We start from the raw sequence: 19,879 nt of genomic DNA on the forward strand, positions 1-19,879 counted from the left end.
CCTCTGCTAGGATGATGTTCATCATCCTCATAAGCTTCTCCGTTGTAATGGCACCGTTTTCCTGATTTGGATCAAAGTCTACCAGTTCTACCTGGTCCGTTTCATCAGTCTCTTCTACTTCCTTCCTCTCAGGTAGGAGTCTTTCTAGCAAAGAGTTTCTTGGGAGAGAGAAAGCCCTTCTCAGGAAAGTTTACCTTAAATTCGATGATTAGGTGATTCTTTTCATATGGTCTACAATAAATTGGCATGCCTTCATTTAGCACACGGTTGAAAACTGTTAGCCCCTGTACTTAGTCATTTTTCTTCCTTCATGATGTCATTTTTAGGAATTATCAATTTAAATAACCCTTTAAATAACTAGTGGTAAAACTCAAGTAAGGCTTTGATTTTGAAGACATTTAGTAAACATTATGTCTTTCATTTCAAGCTTATTTCAGATCTCAGTTACGTACTATTACCATTCTCTTTTTATAGCAGCACAATGTATATAATTAGTGTTGAGTTAATGGTAAACATCATAGCATAATCAAATTTATTATGCTTAATTCTTTAGATGGGATTTGTTTGAAGTACTTATAAATCATAAGAAAACATTTTTCTTGTCTGAAAATTAATTCTAAACAATAATAACCTAGAACAAAAGCTATTGCAAATTATGGTTGATCAGAATGCCAAATTAATAATCCAAACCTCTGATTTGTGATTAAAGGCCATGCTTCCAAAATTTCTGCAACTGAAAATATGAAAGCTTATTAATTATCTACACTACTAGCAGCTAACCCAGGCTGCATACAGAGGCACAGATGGCTAATTGGCTTCAGTTGGTGGAGGGTTATTTTAATTAAATTTTATTATAAAAAATTTCAAAGCTATAATTGATGGCTTATGATAAATATGGCCCTTCACAGATGACCTGATTTCTATCTTTTTTTTCCTCTAGGCTTGATAGAAAAAGTGACAACTGAACTATCCACGTCCATCTACCAGCTAATTGATGTCTATTGCAGCAGCTTTTATGCAGATTTCCAGCCTCTAAATGCACCTGATCGTGTTCCCTTTGTAAATCCTGGGCTCCATTCCCACCTTAGCTTCACAGTGTATGCAGCTCACAACATTCCAGAGACCTGGGTGCACAGGTGAGTGGTGGTGAGTTTTCCACAAAAGAGTTCATTAATTTTTGCATAGCTTCTAATTAGAGTATAATGTGTCTTGTTCTTATTTGAAGGACCAAATATTTCATAAAATTTTGAAATTTAATCAGCGTGAATTTATCCTTATTCTTAAAATCATTTTTTTAAACTTCATTCCCAATGCATAGTCCTTTTCCCTCATGTCTTCTTCCATTTTCCACATAAAAATAGCTGCGTATTGTCAATGTATCACTACAGAAACATAAAATGCTCATCTTACTTAGTGGTTGCCCTAAAATTTTCTTTTTTATGTTTGAGTTTAAATGACTAATGCTAATTAACAATACAGAGAGAGAGAGACAGCACACACATACAAGGAGATGGACAGTATTTAAAAAGAGAAAAAAAAAATCACTCTGACTCCCCATCAAGTTGTGAGTGGTGAAGATTTTGAGAGTAGTACCTTGATAAAGTGGGCATTAGCCAAGGGTTATTTGAGTTACAATGGAAGTTAGCCACAATTATGCATGGAACATCACCAGATTTTAGGTTGATTCTATTATGTAGTATTTTTTGAATAACATAATTAGAATAACATTATAATAATTGTTTTAAGTTCCTTGTGGATTAAATCTATAAGAAAGTACTGATTAAATCAATTAAAGTTGATAAGAGAATAATAATTTATTAATGGATTTATTGTATCCATTGCATTTAGCATCTCAAGGAAAAGTTGAGAAACAATTTTAGTAAAGAGAAATAATTGTTATCTTCATCTGCACTTTTGAAAATAACCGAACTGAACAAATATTTATAGAGCCAATTAGAAAGGAAATTTTGCCTTTGTATGTAAAATATACTATCTAGATGTACACATTTCTTTAGAACCCATGGTGTGATTCTTTTATGCTTTTTCTCTTTCTTAATTTTATGAAGAATTTTAATGGGCTGATGTATAATATAATAAATACCTAGTCTAATGAATGTTCTGTTATAATTTTTAAACCATTAATATATATTTATTTATTTTAATTCTCATGGAACCACTATGTAGCCAGATAAATATAGATATAGCTATATGCATACAACATGCATTTATATATAGTGTGATACTTAGTTTTGTATATTTTTTTATTCTCTGTTTCATTTATTTCTGCTCTGATCTTTATTACTTTCTTCCTTCTTTTAACCTTGGGCTTAATATGTTCTTCCTTTTCTAGTTACTTGAGTATAAGGTTGGACTGTTTATTTGTAATTTTCCTTCTTTTGATGTTCCTTCTTTTTTAATCTTTCCTTCTTTTAATGCTATAAAATTCTCTCTTAGTACTGCTTTTGCTGCATTCTATAAATTTTGCTATGGTATGTGTTCTTTTTCATCTGTCTCAAGATATTTTCTAACTTTCCTTTTGATTTGTTGTTTGACCCATTGATTGTTCAAAGTGTTAACTTCTGTTAATTTGTGAATTTTCCAGTTTTCTTTTTTCTGTTGATTTCTAGTTTCATTCTATTGTGGTCAGAAAATATACATGATGTAATTTCAGTCCTCTCAAGTTTGCTAAGACTTGTTTTGTGACCTAATGTGTGATCTATGCTGAAGAATGTTTAACGTGTGCTTGAGAAGAATGTGTATTCTGCTGTTGAGTGGAATGTTCTGTATATGTCAGTTAGGTCCATTTGGTCTACAGTGCCGTTCAAGCCCTCTTGTTTTCTTATTGAGCTTCTGTCTGGTTCTTTTATCCATTATAACCAGTATTAAGATCTTCTGCTATTATAGTGTTGCTGTCTATTTCTTCCTTCAATTCTGTCAATGTTTGCTTAATATGTTTGCTCCAATTTAGGGTGCATGTATGTTTAAAATTGTTATATCCCTTTAAAAAATAAATAAATAAAATAAAATTGTCATATCTTCTTGATGAATCAATTCTTTTAACATTATATAATATTCTGTCTCTTTTGACAGTTTTTGGCTTAAAGTCTATTTTGTCTTATGTAAGTATGGCCACTCCTGCTGTTTGGAATACAATCTGCATAGAATATCTTTGTCTGTCCTCTCATTTTCAGCCTGTGTGTGTCCTTAAATCTAAAGTGAGTCTCTTGTAGACAGCATATAGTTGGATCTTGCTTTGTTATCCATTCAGCTATGCTATATCTTTTGATTATACAGTTTAACCCATTTACATTTAAAGTAATTAATGTTAGGGAAGGACCTAAATTGCCATTTTTTCATTATGTTCTGTCTATTTGGTAGTTTTTTTGTCCCTCTTTTCCTCTCTTGATGTTTTCCTTTGTGTTTTGTTGATTTTTTTTAATGACATGCTTTGATTCCTTTCTCATTTTCTTTTGTGTATCTTCTAAATGTAGGTGTTTTCTTTGTGGTGACCACAGGCCTTAGCTAAAACAGCTTATATTTAAAATGCTTTGCTTTAAGCTGATAACAACTTAACTTCAATCACATACAGAAACGCTATTCTTTTCTTCTCACCTCATCACACTTTATGTTATTGATATCAAAAATTGCTTCCTTTTATAGTTTACAAATTTTTATAATTATAGTTTTTTGTGTACTTTGTCCTTTAAATTCTATACCAGAGTTGAAAGTGTTCATGCACCACCAAAAGTATTACAGTATTTTGTATTTGTCTGTATATTGGCTTTACCAATGAGCTCTATACTTTCATATGCTTTCATATTGCTATCTAGCATCCTTTCACTTCACCTCGAAGGCCTCCCTTTAGAATTTCTTGTAAGTCAGGTCTAATGGTTTTGTACTCCCTCCACTTTTGTTTATCTGAGAAAGTATTTACTTCTCCTTCCTTTTTGAAGGACAGTTTTTACCAGATATACTATTCTTGATTGATGTATATTTTTTTCATTTAGAGCTTTGAACATATCATTCCACTCCTTTCTTGCCTGCATGGTTTCTGCTGAGAAATCTGCTGATAAACTTATGAGATCTCTTTTATGTGGCAAGTCACATTTCTCTTGCTGCTTTCAAAATTCTATCCTTGTCTTTAATTTTTGATAGTTTGATTTTAATGTGTTTAAGTGTGGTCTTTTTGGGGCTCAGCCTGATTTGATCCATTGGGCTTCTTGAATCTGGGTGTCCATGTTCTTCCCCACAATTAAGAAGTTTTCAGCCATGATTTCTTCAGATAAGCTTTCTGACTCTTTCTCTCTATCTTCTCCTCCTGGGACTCATATAACGTGTACATTTGTCCTGTTGATTATGTCCTATAAGTCCTTTAGGCTCTCTTCACTCTTCTTTACTTTTTTTCCTTTTTATTCCTCTGACGGGATAATTTCAAATACCTATCTTCAAGTTCAGTGATTCTTTTTTCTGCTTGATCAAGTCTTCTCTTGAACCCCTCTAGTGTTATTTTTCAATTCAGTATTGTATTCTACAATTTGAAAATTGCTGTGTGGTTCTTTGTAATATTTTCTGTCTCTTTGTTGATATTCTCATTTTGTTTATGCATTATTTTCCTGAGCTTATTTAGCATTTTTATGCTAGTTATTTTGAATTATTTGTCAGGTAATTCATACACTTCCATTTCTTTAAGATTGGTTTCTGGAGATTGATTTCATTCCTTTTGTTGGGCCATATTTCCCTCGTTCTTCATGCACATTGTTACTTTGTGTATTTGAAAAAACAGCCACCTCTCCCAGTCTTTATGGATTGGTTGCATACAGAGAAAGAATGTCACCAATCAGCCCAGCTAGAGGTTACAGGGACCTTTGAAACCTTTTCTGTGGGTGCATCTTTTCTGGACTTGTGTGTGTGAATTCTCAGTTAGAGAGGTTTTGCTTCTTTCTTCAGGAACTGATAATTTCTTGTTCATCCCCAGTGTCTGTCTTTGGTACTGCAGGTTTCCTGGCACTGCCATAAGCTGCCCACCTCTTTTTTGTTTTCAGTTCCCAGGCATCCAGAGTATGTTAGGTCCCATCTGTTGGGCAAGACACAAACCAGTCCCTCATACAGCACCCTGAAAAAGTCAAAATATTGGATCCACTCTTCACTATTCCCACTCCACCTCACCGCCCAGCCAATGGAGAGGCTACCAAGCTGTATCAGCCTCTGTCTGCTGTTCCACAGATCCTCTGGAGCAGGAGCAAGGCTCCTAGCTTTTTTATTCTCAGAAGTCCATGGTGCCCAGGCATCTGGAGTATATCGGGTCCTGTCAGCTCTCTGAAACAGGAAAGACCGTAACCAGTCCCTCAGGCAGCCCCTCAAAAAGCTGAAACATTGCATACACACTCCAACTCTTTCTCTCCTCCAGCAGAAGGTAGGAGTTGGGAGTTTTCCCCTGCTCATTTTGTACCGAGCTGGGGGAAAGGATAGTGGTGAGTGAGTTCGTGCTGGTTCAAACCATTGCCTTTGTTCTCAGAGGCACCTGTTCTTATTCAGCACTGCAATTCAGGCAAGACAGAAACCAGTCCCTTGGACAGCCCCCTAAAATGTCTGAATGCTAGACATATATATTCCAGGCTTCTCTTTCCCACTCCTGGGAGAAGCTGGGAGTTGGTATTTTCCTCCTGATCACACCTCCCTCTCCTGGGGGGAGGGGCTGTGGAAAATGAGTGCCATGAATTTTCTTACTGATTTCCATGCTGCTGGTTTTCCACTTGCCTGGGGTGCAGGAGCTTCTTAACTTATTTCTGGATTTCTCACAAAGAGAATTGATCCATGCATTATTGTTGAATTTATGTCTCCGTGGGGGAAGGAGAGTCTGGGGCTTCCTATTCTGCCATCTTGCTGATGTCACCTAACATAAATTCTTTTTAAAGCACACTTTATTCAAGCAAACAACCCTTTATCATTTGACTTTTAACTATAAAAATAATTGACCCATATAGAAAACTGGTTCCTTTATAGTGTTCAGTTTATTGAATCAGTGTTGTTTCTTTTTAGCTATAAAGCATTTTCTTTCTCCTGTCGGCTTACATATGCTGGAAAGAAGCTATGCCAAGTGAGAAACTACAGAAATATTCCAGTCAAGAAATTGTTTTTTTTCTTGGTCAACTGGGATGAAACGTAAGTTTAATCTTTATTCTGGCAGGATCATTTATCTAATAAAGATCAGGGGTTCTTTTTCTTTTTTTAAGTGAAGGATGTGATTTTTTTAAAAAATGTTGCCAGTTGATTTGATTCAGGGATGAGATAAATATGTTAGAGCTAATAGATAACTGACTATTCAATTCAACAGATTAAAAGTCCATTTAAAAACCTAAACGAGTGTCCAATTCACGTTATTGAACTGATCAAAGAGGGAAATTGGAAAAGCGGCATTATTAATCACTCACACACTTTGGATATAGGGAATACCCTCTGTTTGGGGTCGGAAGGAGGTAGATTCCAGATATAACAAAGAAAGAAATCACTTAATAACATCTGTTATCTGTATTTTCCCACAAAGACCAATTAGAAATTTATTTAAACAGTCAAGTTTTTTGACAATAATTATCCATGCATTATATAAACTGTCATCTAATTTAGGATGACTGGCTACTAAATCCACATTTCCTAGAGATTTGTTAAATCTAGAAGTAAAAGTACCTTCCTGACGCTATCCATGCCCTCCGCCTCTCCTCTATTCCCCCCACCTCAAGCCCTCCTTTTACTCAGAATTTCAGGGACCTCATAGGCCCCATCGGTGGCTTTTTCATGGTTACTGCTGCTTTTCCTTGTTGTTCCTATGACACTCTTCCATTGTCTTTCAGTCATTTCTCTGGGGTCTCCACTACTCCACTCAGAGCCAGTTTTCTTCCCGCCTCAAGCAGAAGAAACTCCCCAGCCCACACTATGTTTACCCTTTCACAAGGCCTGGCTTTCTTGGGACATAATTTGACTCCCAATATTGTACTTTGCTATTGATAAATATGTGCCAAAATTTCTAGAAGTCTGAGGATGATGTTAAATAGCATTATCTATCCCATTTAGTGTTACTGCAGTCATGGAGACTGTGTCCTGAGATACAATATGTGGTCTTCAATTCTTACATACCCCATGGTTCCTGCCATCCCAAAGCAAATCCTCCTCCTTCTAGGACTGTAACAACCTTTATCTCCCCTCCCTTGGTTAAGGTTCTTAATTTCTTTGACCAAAGACCTGACTTTCAATTACAAAATCCCCTTCCATTGCACAGAATCAGTTCTGCTTGTAAAATTCTTCTGTGGCTCCCCAATTCCTATAAGACAAAGTACAAACCATTAAGCATAGCACACAAGGCCCTCTGTGATTTGGCCCCTGACTATCTCTGCACCTTCATCACTGGAGTTAGCCCCACTCCCTGGCCCTGCACCCAGCCGTTCTTTGTATCCCACTACTTACCCTAACTATGAACTGAGAGATCACGCCTCTGCTAGGGGTCCTCTGTTTGTCAGGAGCACAGTGCCTTCACTGCCCACCTTGGGAACACCTAATTATCTTTCAAGACACTCTTCCATCTTCTGTATAAACCCTTTCTTGTATCATTAGGAAAAATTAGCCACCTTTTCTTTTGTTGCTTGGTCTGAACATCACACTACTCTCTTAAGGTACTGTATGTGTTTTTTCATATTTCTATCTGTTTTTGCCAAATGATACAAAGATCTTCTTTTGGTTTTGCTTTTCATTTTATTTTTTAAATTTTCATTCTATTCCCTAGCAGCTAAAGCAGCACCAGACAGTGTAAGAGTCCAGTAAGTGTTGCTGGGCTAATGAATGAATTTCATATATGACTCCTTAAAAATGTTATTAACCAGCTCAATCACTAAAATTATTCTTCTGACTTAATTAAAACTATTTCTGGTAGTTTCAAAAAAAATCAGATTCATTTTCAACTGACAGATATGTGCCGCCATCTAAACAGTTCAAGAAAAAATCTAATAATTCTAAAGTTAGTGTCAAAGGAAAAAATCTCAAATGGAAAATCATTAGTGTTGTTGGAATAACTACACTGATATATTTTTCTTCTTGTCCTTTAAGACTGCATAAGTGTTATCTTTTCTATGAGAGTTTCTTTGATTCTCCCAAGTTAGGTACTTCATCCCAGAATTATTTTCATTTCATTTCCATTAAAAATATTTATTTACCATTTTTCTAGATGCCTATAGTGTTCTTTATATATTTTATTAGCATGTACCCATTACACTATAATTGATCGTACGTTTCATTACTAAACTGTAAACTTAAGAACAGAAACTTTGTTGTTTAATAGTGTGTGACATAGATTTTGACCACCTGTTGTATTCCAGTCATCATAGTATAGCCCAAAATATACTATCTCATCTCTACTTAACAAAAATCTTCACAGGTATTGTCCTCTCCATTTTAAAGATCAGAATATTGATATTTATGAAGTTTAATTAATTTGCCCCAGGTCCCACAACCAGTAAATGGTGGAACTAGTGCTCAGACTCCTCTGACTCCAAAGCTCATGTTTTTAATGTAATTTCAATACTGTTTCTTAAAACATCTAAAATCTTGGGCAGAGTATCTATGTTCTACAAACAGTTCTCACATCTTACGTTAAAACAAAACTCTACTTCATCCTCCCACCAGTAGCCACTCTCTTTTTTCCCGCTGCTTTACAGCAAAACCCTTCCAAACAGTTGTCTATATTTACTTTCTTCAATTTTTTTCTCTGCTCTGAAACAGACTCCAGTCAGGCTTTCGTCACCTCTGCTCCACCGAAATTGCCCATTAGAGTCACCAGTGACCTGCATAGCTAAATCTAATGCTTGTTTCTCAGTCTTCATCTTCCATGATCTGTTAGGTGCATTTGGCACTGTTGATCTCACTTCCCATCTTGAAATATGCTCTCCACTTGGCTCACATGTTCTTTCAGCTTTCCCTCTCTCTCACTGGATGTTCCTTCTCCATCTTTTCTTCTCCTGGACTGATCATGGTCTTAGCCCATAAGCCTTTTCTTTGTTGTATCTATCCTTGCCCCTTTAGCTCTCTTTTATAGTCACATAGCTTTAAATGCCATCTATATGCCAACAATCCCAAATTTACGTCACCAACCCAGGCATCAGTCACAAACTCCACACTTATACACCCAACATGTCTAAAACTAAACTCTTGATCTTACATTCCAAACTTGTTCCACCAGTGGCTGCTGTGGATGATCATTTCCAGGTCCCATTGTTCAGGTCAAATCCTTAATGTGAAGCTCCTTCTCTCAGACCCCGTGTCCAGGAAATCCTACTGGCTGTCTCCTCAGAATATCTCTTCTTATGACTTCCATTGGTCTAGGCCACCTTCATCTCCCCTCTCTATTACCACAGTAACCGTTTTTTGTGCGTGTGAGGAAGATTGTCCCTGAGCTAACATCTGTGCCTATCTTCCTCTATTTTGTATCTAGGATACCACCACATGATGGCTTGGTGAGTGCTGTGTAGGTCTGCACCCAGGATCCAAACCCAAAAACCCTGGGCCACCAAAGCGGAGCACGTGAACTTAACCACTAGCCACCAGTCTGACTCCCATAGTAGCCTGATAATGATCTCTCTGCTTCTTTTGCACCTTTATTGCTCTTCTCAGCTAAAGTGACCTTCTTTAAAATGTAAATCAGGCCATGTCATTCTTCTGTTTAAAAATCCTGAAATGGCTCCCTGTTTCACTCAGACGAACGTCAAAGTCCTTACAATGGTCTATGGTTATATATCAATATTAATAGGAGAATTCTAAATAATGTGATTTTTTAAATCTCCCATTTTCTCTTAAAATTACTCTGGTTTTAGGGAAAATATTTCATATAGAAGAAAGAAGTGTTAATGAAAAATTTGTGTTTACTCATTTTTCAATAGTAGAGTAAAGCAAGCATATGGTTAAAACTTGAGATCTGTGTCAGCTGTTTGGATAAAAAGAAGCAATCTGACTTCATTTATTGAATTATCTCAAAGTATTTTTCTTCCTTTTTTGTCTAAAAGTTCATTCTTTTGATTTTTCAATAGCCATGTAAAAGTTAAAAATTTCCCAGTGAATGTGAGATTATTCTGGCTTTAAAAATCCATATATATTCAAGAAATGAATAAATAACTATTTAGAAAGCATGTATTCTTACCCTAGAAGAATTTATTTTTATTAATGAAACTGACAGAATGGATATTGGCAGTATCCATCCACTGTAACTTATTGAATTTTTGTCATTCTTGATATGAAAAGCTCACTAATAAGTGAAGTCATACATGAAGAAGCCAGACTCAATGGGAAAAAGAACATTCTAGATTATGTGAGGAATAAGGTAAAAGAATAGCTTCCATCCTAGCACAGAAATATGAAAACTGAATAGAAAGTCGATTACAGGTAAAAGAGAGAACATTCAAGAAATTACTGTGCATTCCACAGGGTCATCAACATTTTATGTTGAGTTTCAGAGCTTATTTTAAGCAGAGAAATATGTTCACATTATCTTAAGTGAATATTTTGAATATGAAAGAATATAAAAGGAAATAAAGGACTTTTAGATATCAAAATGTATAACAATTTAATTTTTTAATAATCTAAACTTGGCTAATCTTGAAAATTAGATTTTCTTCACTCTAGTCTTTATTTCCTTCCCCTACTTTTTTTACTTTTTGTCTAAAATAAATTATTACATTGTTGATTGGATTATTAATATAATGATGATATACAACCTGCCATTTGCTACATATCGTGTCATGCAATATTCATTCTATTTTATGGATAAGGAAAAATGAGGCTTAGAAAGGTTAGATTCATTGCTCAAGGAAGAACATCTTATTAGTCATAGAGCCAGTATTTAAATGCAGGTCTATCCAGATCCAAACCTCTGACTTGTCCCCTCTACACATAGCTTTCATATTGATGTCTCAGATCTATTATTAATTCAATGCCATGATGCCTTAAACTGCACATATTGCCCCTTACCCCAACTTTCTCTTCTGTTTTCTATCAGTTGAAGGTATCCACTAGAACATAATCTAGAAGGCTAGAATGCATCTTTAATTCTTTATTGTCCAATTCAACTAATATGCTGTCAGTCAAATATTAGTTATCCATTTTGCCTCTAAAATAGCTCTTCTGTCTGTCTTCTTGTTAGCTGCTTTATTACCACCCTGAATCTGGACCTCTTCATCTCAGGGAACGTTATGTCGAAGAGAAGGATATGTACTTCCTGAAAATCAGTTATACTCACTAGGCTGAAGTAACTCCTCCTTATTCCTGAGACTGCATGTGGACTATTCATCACCCAGAAGAGTCCACACTTAAAGTTGTGAACAACTCTCTATACTTTTAGCTCTCTCAGTCAAGTATTTCCTTTAGCCATTAGGAAAAAGCTCAACTACCTTTGCCTGTCATACAGAGTTCTTAAGCATTCTGGCAACTACCTGTCTCTCTAATTGCATCCTCCATAATTGACCACATCCTTAGTTCCAGCCACAATGAGCCATTCACTATTTCTCAGCTACATTTAATCTTTTCATGCATATATACCCTTGTCCTTGCATATATTCACTTTTCTCTTCTTGGAATATTCTTTTCCAAATCTTCATCTGCTTATAGCTAACTTAATCTTTAAGACCCATTTTAAGTTATTTCCTCCTATCCCCTATTCCCTAAGACAATGTTAATCATTTTTTTCCTCTGTCCTCACAAAGAGTATATGCTCAAGTTATTGTAATTTTTAAAAATAAGCTTAAATTTAAAAATTATAATTATTGCAATTCCCTTTGTCTCATTACTCTATGTACTTCTACTATATTTCTCCTTTTACAAGATTAAGCACAGAAGTTCAAAAGGATGCCTCAGTTCAAATAGCTAAATAATTTTATCACATACCATTATATTATAAGGAAATATTTATGAAAATATCATTGTAATTGGATAGATAACCTGCTTCTTTCTTTTATTTCAAGGATCAATTTTCCTCTTGAAATAAAGTCACTTCCAAGGGAATCAATGCTCACTATAAAACTGTTTGGGATTATCCATGCATCCAACACTGCAAATTTATTAGCCTGGACTTGTCTTCCATTGTTTCCAAAAGAGTAAGTATACCATTTGTGCTTAATAAATTTCCCACCTCGATAAAAACTTCCTTGGAACTGAATATTTTGCAGTATATGGTATAATGAGAAAATCGAGAAGGTGTTTTATTCTGAAATTGAAGTAGCTCAGTATAAATCATGACTACTGAAAGTGGGACTGAAAAGCAAAATGTAGAAATGACTTAGAAACAGGCCTCATGCTCAGCTAGTCAACTGGGTCATTTACTATGAAAGGGTATTGGGTATGACCAATCTCAATTGCTTTTCCCTCTCTGACTAGCCAATTTCTCTGGAATTAGTAATTCAAAATGATTTAGATCAAAGCTGTCATATAGAAACAATGTGAGTCATGGAATTCTGGCTAAAGTAAAACTATACAATGTAACTGGTTTATTAATCTTGTATTGCCAAGAAAAAATATTTGGTAACTTTAAGATGGTATTTTTCAGAAAAGTAAGCCATCTATGAGTTCACGTATCCTATCAGAACTAATGGCTATTACAAAATTAACTGTTGATTTAACCATAAGGATTTGGAACTGCTAATACTTAGAATATTTGATAAAGTCAATTACATGATTTTCTATGCTATTAAGGAAAAGATACTTCAAATAAATCAGCTTAGGTATTTTTCACGTGGCAAGACTTGCTTTAGAATCAAATTGTAAGTACTGGACCTTCGAAAAATTAGAACCTATGTTGTTATTTTAATAATATTATAAAGAATATTTCTGCCCCTGTTGTTTTAAAAAGATTTGGTAATATAAAAATGTTAAGAAAATTCTTCATCAGTTTTTAGTTCCCACATTTAGTCAATATAAATGTTGTCATCAAAGCAATCATGATAAGTCCTTAAAATTGTCTTTGTTGGGTTAATTCTGGGCGTGTGTGTGTGTGTGTGTTGCTCTATTATTTGTTTTCATGCTGTAGCCAATTTCCAAGTATATGTTTCTTGAGGACAGGGAATGTAACATCTATCATCTAACATAGTACCTCTTATAAATAGGCAATCAGTAGAGGTTTGTTTACTAAATTGGATTGGGAAAAAATCAATTCCTATAGATTTAGAAAGAAACAAAATCTCAAAAATCTATAAGAAACAGTTTAGCCCTAAAAGAAATACCTACTGCTGTTAGCAGAAATTTCAAAAATCTGATCTGTGGACTAAGAACTTTCATTACTTTCTCACTAGGAGCAGCTATGCAGGTGCCTTTCCTTCTCGTGAGTCAGACTCTTTAAAGTTTCAAGTGCAATATTTGTAAGATTTAGTGTGTTTTTAGAATAGTCCTTGTAGCTATTCACTGAAAAAAATTTTAATCCATTTTATTCCCTTCCATCACACTACTTTGTACATAACAGGCAATCAATAAGCATTAAATATATTAGACATTTGGAATACTTTTATCTTTCAAACTAACCTTCCAGGATTTTTTCTATATGGTTATGATAGTAAAAATACTGTGTTGTTTTGTTGTGTATCACTTACCATTGGTGAACATTTTACATGCAAGTGATCATAGACAATGGACGTCTTTAAGCAATGCCATCTGGGACTGATACTAGGTGGCGTTTTTTTGAGGGAAAGTGTCAAAATTGTGGATGATGGGATATCACATCAGAAAACACAACTTTCTTCAAAGAGTACTTCAATTAGCATTTGTAAGTGTGTTTCCAAAAGACTGCTTCATATGAAAATCAGAAAATCTGCCTGTCTCCGGGGCTAAACAGTTTAAAGAAATCCAGATCTTTTTAGGACATCAGAAATCCATCATATGGGGCAATTGAGGAGATGCTATGACTCCCACTGTGCTCATTGCTCTGAGATACAGAGATTCTAACCCAATTTATTTGATGTAGATATTTCCAGATCACAGCAAATAGGCCAGTTAATTTCATTTTCTTTCACAGAATGACCCCTGCCCGTAAACATTTGGTTTTGAATCTGTCATTTATCCATTTTGAATTACCCATACCTAGCCATATGGAATTGTTTTAAGTACTTATGTCTTTATTTTTCCCACATATATACAACCTGAAAATATGCAGAATTAAAGGCGTCCTATTTCTTCGTGGTTTCCAGAAGTGGGTTTCAGAAGAACCAGTGGTGATTAAATTCATATATCAGTTATGGCTGCATCAAGAATGTCTACAAATAAAAATAAACATTGACATTTTCGAGCACACAAACTCACTTTCAGGCCTATAAAAAATATGTCTCAAGTACAAAGGTAAAATTTTGCCCACTGAAGTTTTGTAATCCTTTCTTTTACAGACAGGACTTCCACTGCATCTATATTCACAATGCCTCCACACTGCAGTAAGAAAGTGTTATTCTCACCACAATTTCTGTGAGCTACCTTCCCTACTTAAGTTGAAAACAAATAGTGTAGTAGTTACTTAGCATTTCTCAATTGCGATAAACTCCTTCAATGCAGAGATTCTCAACCCCAGTGGTTGAATAATAGAATCTCCTGAGGAGATTTTAAAATAAATCCAAAGTCCAAGTGGGCCCCCAAAGATTCTGATTTAATTGGTCTGCGGCGGGGCCAGGCATCAGTATTTTCAAAGCTCTGAGGCACATTAAAACCGGGAAAAATTAGACTGTTTTGCAGAATTTCAAAAGAGGCCCAAAGTAAATCTTGATCTCAATACAATTTGATTTCTTTGTTGCCTCAGAAGCCAACCCTGACCCCACCTGTATGTTATCATTTCAGATATATCCTCAGAATCAAAGAATAAAAAAAGTTGTGGGTGAGAATTCCTTATTGCCCTTCCTTCCTGTCCAAGAGAGACCCTCAGAGCTCAACTAGTCCAAATGCCTCATTTACAAATGAAGATCTCGATGATGAATGAAGGTTAAGGGATTTGTTATAGGTCACCGGGCTACTTAGGAATAGAACAAGAACCAGAATGCAGGTCTGACTTCTCTCCAAGCACGTTACTACCTCAAGCTGCCTCCTCTCCTGCCCTTAGGTGCCACACCCTGCTCCATGGGAACCTCACCACTATACAAGGGGCTCCTGCCTCAGCCCTGCCTGTACTCTGCCCTGGGGCATGAAGCCTGTTAGAGCTGTGAGAGTCAGGGTCCTAAAGAGTTAGATAACATCAGACCCTCTGGATGTGCTGACTGCCCGGTTCTGGAGTCTTTTGTTTTCTTTTTTTTTTTTTTTTTCCTTAAGATTGGCACCTAAACTAACATCTGTTGCCAATCTTCTTTTTTTTCCCTTCTTTTCCCAAAGCCCCCCAGTACATGGTTGTATATTCTAGTAGTGAGTGCCTCTGGTTGTGCTATATGAGACGCCGCCTCAGCACGGCCTGATGAGTGGTGTTAGGTCTGCACCCAGGATCTGAACTGGCGAAAACCCAGGCTGCCAAAGCGGAGCGTGCAAACATAACCACTTGGCCATGGGGCTGGCCCCTGGAGTCTTTTGTATTCTTGATTCCAGAATGCCAAGCCATGGATGCATAGAATCCCTATAGCTAAAAATGACGATAATTATTTTATTCAAATTCCTTATCCTATTGCTTGAGGAAACAGGGGCCCAGAGAGGGTAAACCAGCCTATCTGTTCTCCTGGTACCGCAGATTTTGGTTGGGTTTTTCTAGGCATAGGAATTTATACAATATTGAAATTGAAAAGATCTTAAGGATACTCCAGAACAAATATTTTGAAATGTTATATTTAGCAATGTGGTCAATTTTCTAATGATATTCAAATCTCATAGTGTAAGAGCAATGAACAGTCTATGCATGTGTTATTGGAAGGGGAGGGGTGGGGTTTGAAATCCTGGTATCTAACATATTTGCCATCTCCTTACCACCTTTCTAAAGTCCACCCCTAACCACCAAGCCATATAAAAGCAAATATAAAACTCTTTTGAAAACCACTGACTTTATCCAAGCTCAAAGAAGTTAAGCTCATCAGGCTAGTTAATGAAGACAGGGTACAGATCTCCTGCTTTAAAGAGGTGTTCTTTCCACTATATGAAACTGTTTCCTGTATATCCTGTCTTCATCGTGTTTTTGTTTGTTTACCTAATTTTAACTGCCTTAATAAACCTTTACAGAGTAGTAATATAAAAACTACCGGTGATCCCTATCAGCCTGAGTATTATAAGTTTCCATTTTTGTCTTCTTTCTGAGACCACCAACGCCTTAGATGCATTCTTTTCACATCTTATTTCCACTAAAAATCTTCCTCATCCTCATATTCTCTATTTGCCCAAGTCTATGGAAATTTATTCCCTCCATCATGCTTGAAATATCTAAAAAGATGTTTAGGTACAGTCCATTATCAGAAAGTAAATTAGCTAATGTCAAGCACACAGAGTGCCCAAAGAATGTTGCTAAACATCCTTGCCACCTTGAATTGCCTTCTACGTTGAATTGCCTTAAAGTGTATATTATATCAACCTCAGTTGGACAGCTAGAAGTTCATTCTCCCTCTGCCCTGTTGCTTGATTCATCCCCTCATACACATACTTGAATCAAGTGCTCTGACTTCATTCTGCCCCATATGCCTCAGGTGAAGGTCATGGTGGCTGTTGATCCAGACTCCATCCAAGGAGAGAACTGACAGATACTGACACTTAATCATGAGTCCGCTCATCCTTGGTAGGAATCCGCTTAGATCACTTGGATTTGCAGAGTGAAGCATGGCCAAGACATATAAATATAGGAAGGCCATAAATATAACTCATCACGCAACTTAGATGTGAAGGAAAAATGCAGTTAATATATCACACTTTTCTTCATGAGCTTCCAGCCTATAACTAATGAGGAGAAAAAAATTTTCCATCGATGACAAAAATTAGTCAATTCAGTAATTTAAATAGACCTTTTGTCAGTATGCAGTCTATTTTGGATAAAATGCTCAGTCACTGACAGCTTATTGACACCCTTATTCTCTTTCTAAGGGGGTATCTGGATACACAGGGTCATAAAAGAAACAGGCCTGGTGATTTCTGATATCCACATCAAAAGCACTTTTTACTCTGGTGGCTGCTTGTTACAGCTGGTGTAGCTTGTGATGGGGGCTCTTCCACCTTGGCCAGGGCTTACTAGCAGTCCCCTGGGGACTTGGGCTCTCACAGTCACCATAGACCCATGAGGGTTTACCTGGACTCCCAGTTGACCTCAGTTTGGATGGTTCAATGAGATGCCCTTATCAGAGAGGCCCCTTATCCCCACCATGTGATCCCCTTTCAGGGAAACCCCCCTAACCCATATACTTTTAGTTGCTTCTAGATCCCGTTTCTTCTACACAGAAACCAAAGAAGGCACAAAAGCTAAACTCAGGAGTTCCTTCTGCCTGTTCATCACATGGCCCCAAGTCTAAGTTCATGCCACAGGTTGGTGCCAGAGTAGCTCAAGAGGTGATTTCCTTCTAGGATCTGAAATGGAGAGTGCCAAAGGAACACCCTCTGCCTTCATCATTTTGCTATGCTCTTTTCTCTAACACTCCTCCCCATTTGCCTTCCAAAGGCAGAAGTGGGAGAAATTGGGACACCCATGTCCTCCATACTCATTCTCTTTCTCTGTTTCTTGCTTCCCACCATCCCAAATTGCCAGAAAGTGGTGTCTTTTTCTTTTGCCACATCCTCCATCCAATATGCCACATCCTCCTTCCTCACTCCAGTTAATCCTTTCCTGTGGACAGGAATATCTTCTGTAAATGCTTTGGAGAACATTAACATCTGAGCTCTCCAAGTTTGGTGTTAAGACATACTCCCGCTCCTTCTTTCTCTTGCGTTCTCCCTGAAACTAATCCAAAACTTTTCCCAGGCATATGGATGCTTCAAATCATTTGGGGGAAGGTTATATACTCTGAAAGGCAAAAGGGAAAATCACATTAATAATTTTCTCATCTTTACCCCATCAAGCTAACTTTTAGCTTGCTAATACTGGTCCCCCAGTACTGTATTGTTATACCAAAATACAAGTTTCTCCAGATCAGGAGGGGATGGAACAAAGGGATAAAGAAGATTCAAAAATCATCCTGCTAGGGGCCAGCCTGGTGGCATAGTGGTTAAGTTCGTGCACTCCGCTTCAGTGGCCTGGAGTTCACAGGTTCTGATCCCAGGCATGGACCTACATACCGCTCATCAAGCCATGCTGTGGTGGCATCCCATATACAAAGTAGGGGAAGACTGGCACTGATGTTAGTTGAGGGACCACCTTCCTCGCAAAAAAAAAAAAAAATCCTGCTAGAAGAATATTCTTGAGTCATATAAAGATTTCTGCCCAATAATGTTTACAAATTGTACTCTCTTGGGCAGATACTTTCTAACAATATCTTTAGATATAGAAAATAAAGAAGGCAAGCCTCAGAAAACTAAAGGTTTAAAGAGAGCTTTATTGTTGGATTTTTTCTTCATATTTTACATAGTGTCTATTAAATGGCAAGATGCAATTTTATGTTGTTTCCAAAAAGTCTCACTTGATGCCTTAAAGTTCTTTATAAACTTAAATTTAATTTTGTTGACTTTCAGTTCTACCTTTTGAATTTGGTATATTAAAATCAATATACCGGACCAGATAATTTGGACCTGATAATTCTTTATTGTGGGGGCTGGCCTGTGCATTGTAGAAGCATCTTTGGCTTCTACCCATTAGACGCCAGTAGCACCTCCCCAGTTCTGACAGTCACAAATGCCTCCAGATTTTGTGAGGTGTCCTCTCGGGACAGAATTGACCTCAGGTGAAGATCACTGCACTAGAGGAAGCTAGTGGAGTCTCTAGGCTCTTAAATTTCCACTGTTCTCAGTGATCATTGGAATATTTTACCAATAATGTAATTCAGATATTCACCCAGGTATAGCTTCTTTTTAAATTCTTATGAGGATTTGTGGATTTGAGTGTTACTGAAGCTGTTAAAACCATCCATGAATTCTTCCTGTTAAAAGTCTCTCCTGTATGCACTCTCATTTACTACGGTAATTTACAACATATTTTTAAACATTCAGAATGTGAATAATCTTTCTGTTTATGCATAAAGAAGCATTTCCTCTGTGAAGTCTCATAACTATTTTGATTCTTCAGATCATATGCTAATTTAAGTCTTTTCTTTCTATAAATGTAGAGCTCATATCTTTAAAGATACCCAGAGAATTTAGTCACTCTCTGGAGCAAAACCTATTCTGAAGAGTTAACATCTTTATTTACTTCAACGGTTCTAACTCCAAGAATGTAAATCTGAGATTCTTAGTCCCATCTTGTAATCAACATTGTTGGAAATTAAGAATAAATGCTATCTGTTAGAGACCATTGTGGAAACAGTTTTCTCCTGTGGAAAATAAATGTAGGCATCTATGAACATAGCCATACATGTGATATATTAGAAACGAACTATTAATCTGTATCTAGGCTAGTGGAATATTGTATCTCTCTTCTAGCTACTGAATGAAGCCATTAGAATAGCTGATTATGTTTATATTCCAAAAGAAAACATTTATAGATACTAATAGCTTCCCTCACAAAGTGACTGCTGTCTGTCCATATGTGTTGTCTTTTGCAGCAAATCCATTCCTGGGCCTGTGCTATTCAGCATGACATCACAGAGTGAGCCTCCCATTGAGATGATAGCTCCAGGAGTGTGGGATATAAGTCAGCCATCCCCAGTGATCCTGCAGGTAAGTGCCAAGCTATGAGATTAAAGTACACACAGCAAGTATTGGTTGATAAGTAGCTTGTTGTCAATTACAGAAACAATTTTCTTCCAGGATCACACATTTTAATAGTTTTCTTTTCCTCCAG

At 36.5% G+C, this 19,879-nt stretch overlaps 1 protein-coding gene across 13 annotated transcripts in view; it reads left to right on the forward strand.

The window, feature by feature from the left end:
- Positions 1 to 19,879, forward strand: part of PIK3C2G (phosphatidylinositol-4-phosphate 3-kinase catalytic subunit type 2 gamma) — a 514,208-nt gene that overhangs the window by 265,392 nt on the left and 228,937 nt on the right. For 11 of the 13 annotated variants that reach the window (XR_011496940.1, XR_011496939.1, XM_070494347.1 and 8 more), the window contains 4 exons: positions 941 to 1,136; positions 6,040 to 6,162; positions 11,994 to 12,125; positions 19,641 to 19,755. Coding sequence is in view for 11 of the 13 variants with exons in the window: in XM_070494347.1 (XP_070350448.1) it covers positions 941 to 1,136; positions 6,040 to 6,162; positions 11,994 to 12,125; positions 19,641 to 19,755 (566 nt within the window). In the remaining 2 variants the exon portion in view is untranslated. The remainder of the gene's footprint in view (positions 1 to 940; positions 1,137 to 6,039; positions 6,163 to 11,993; positions 12,126 to 19,640; positions 19,756 to 19,879) is intronic. The other 2 variants (XM_070494350.1, XM_070494351.1) reach the window with 1 other exon arrangement.

This window comes from Equus asinus, chromosome 22 (assembly GCF_041296235.1).
Source record: "Equus asinus isolate D_3611 breed Donkey chromosome 22, EquAss-T2T_v2, whole genome shotgun sequence".
In the NCBI taxonomy this organism is placed as follows: domain Eukaryota; kingdom Metazoa; phylum Chordata; class Mammalia; order Perissodactyla; family Equidae; genus Equus; species Equus asinus.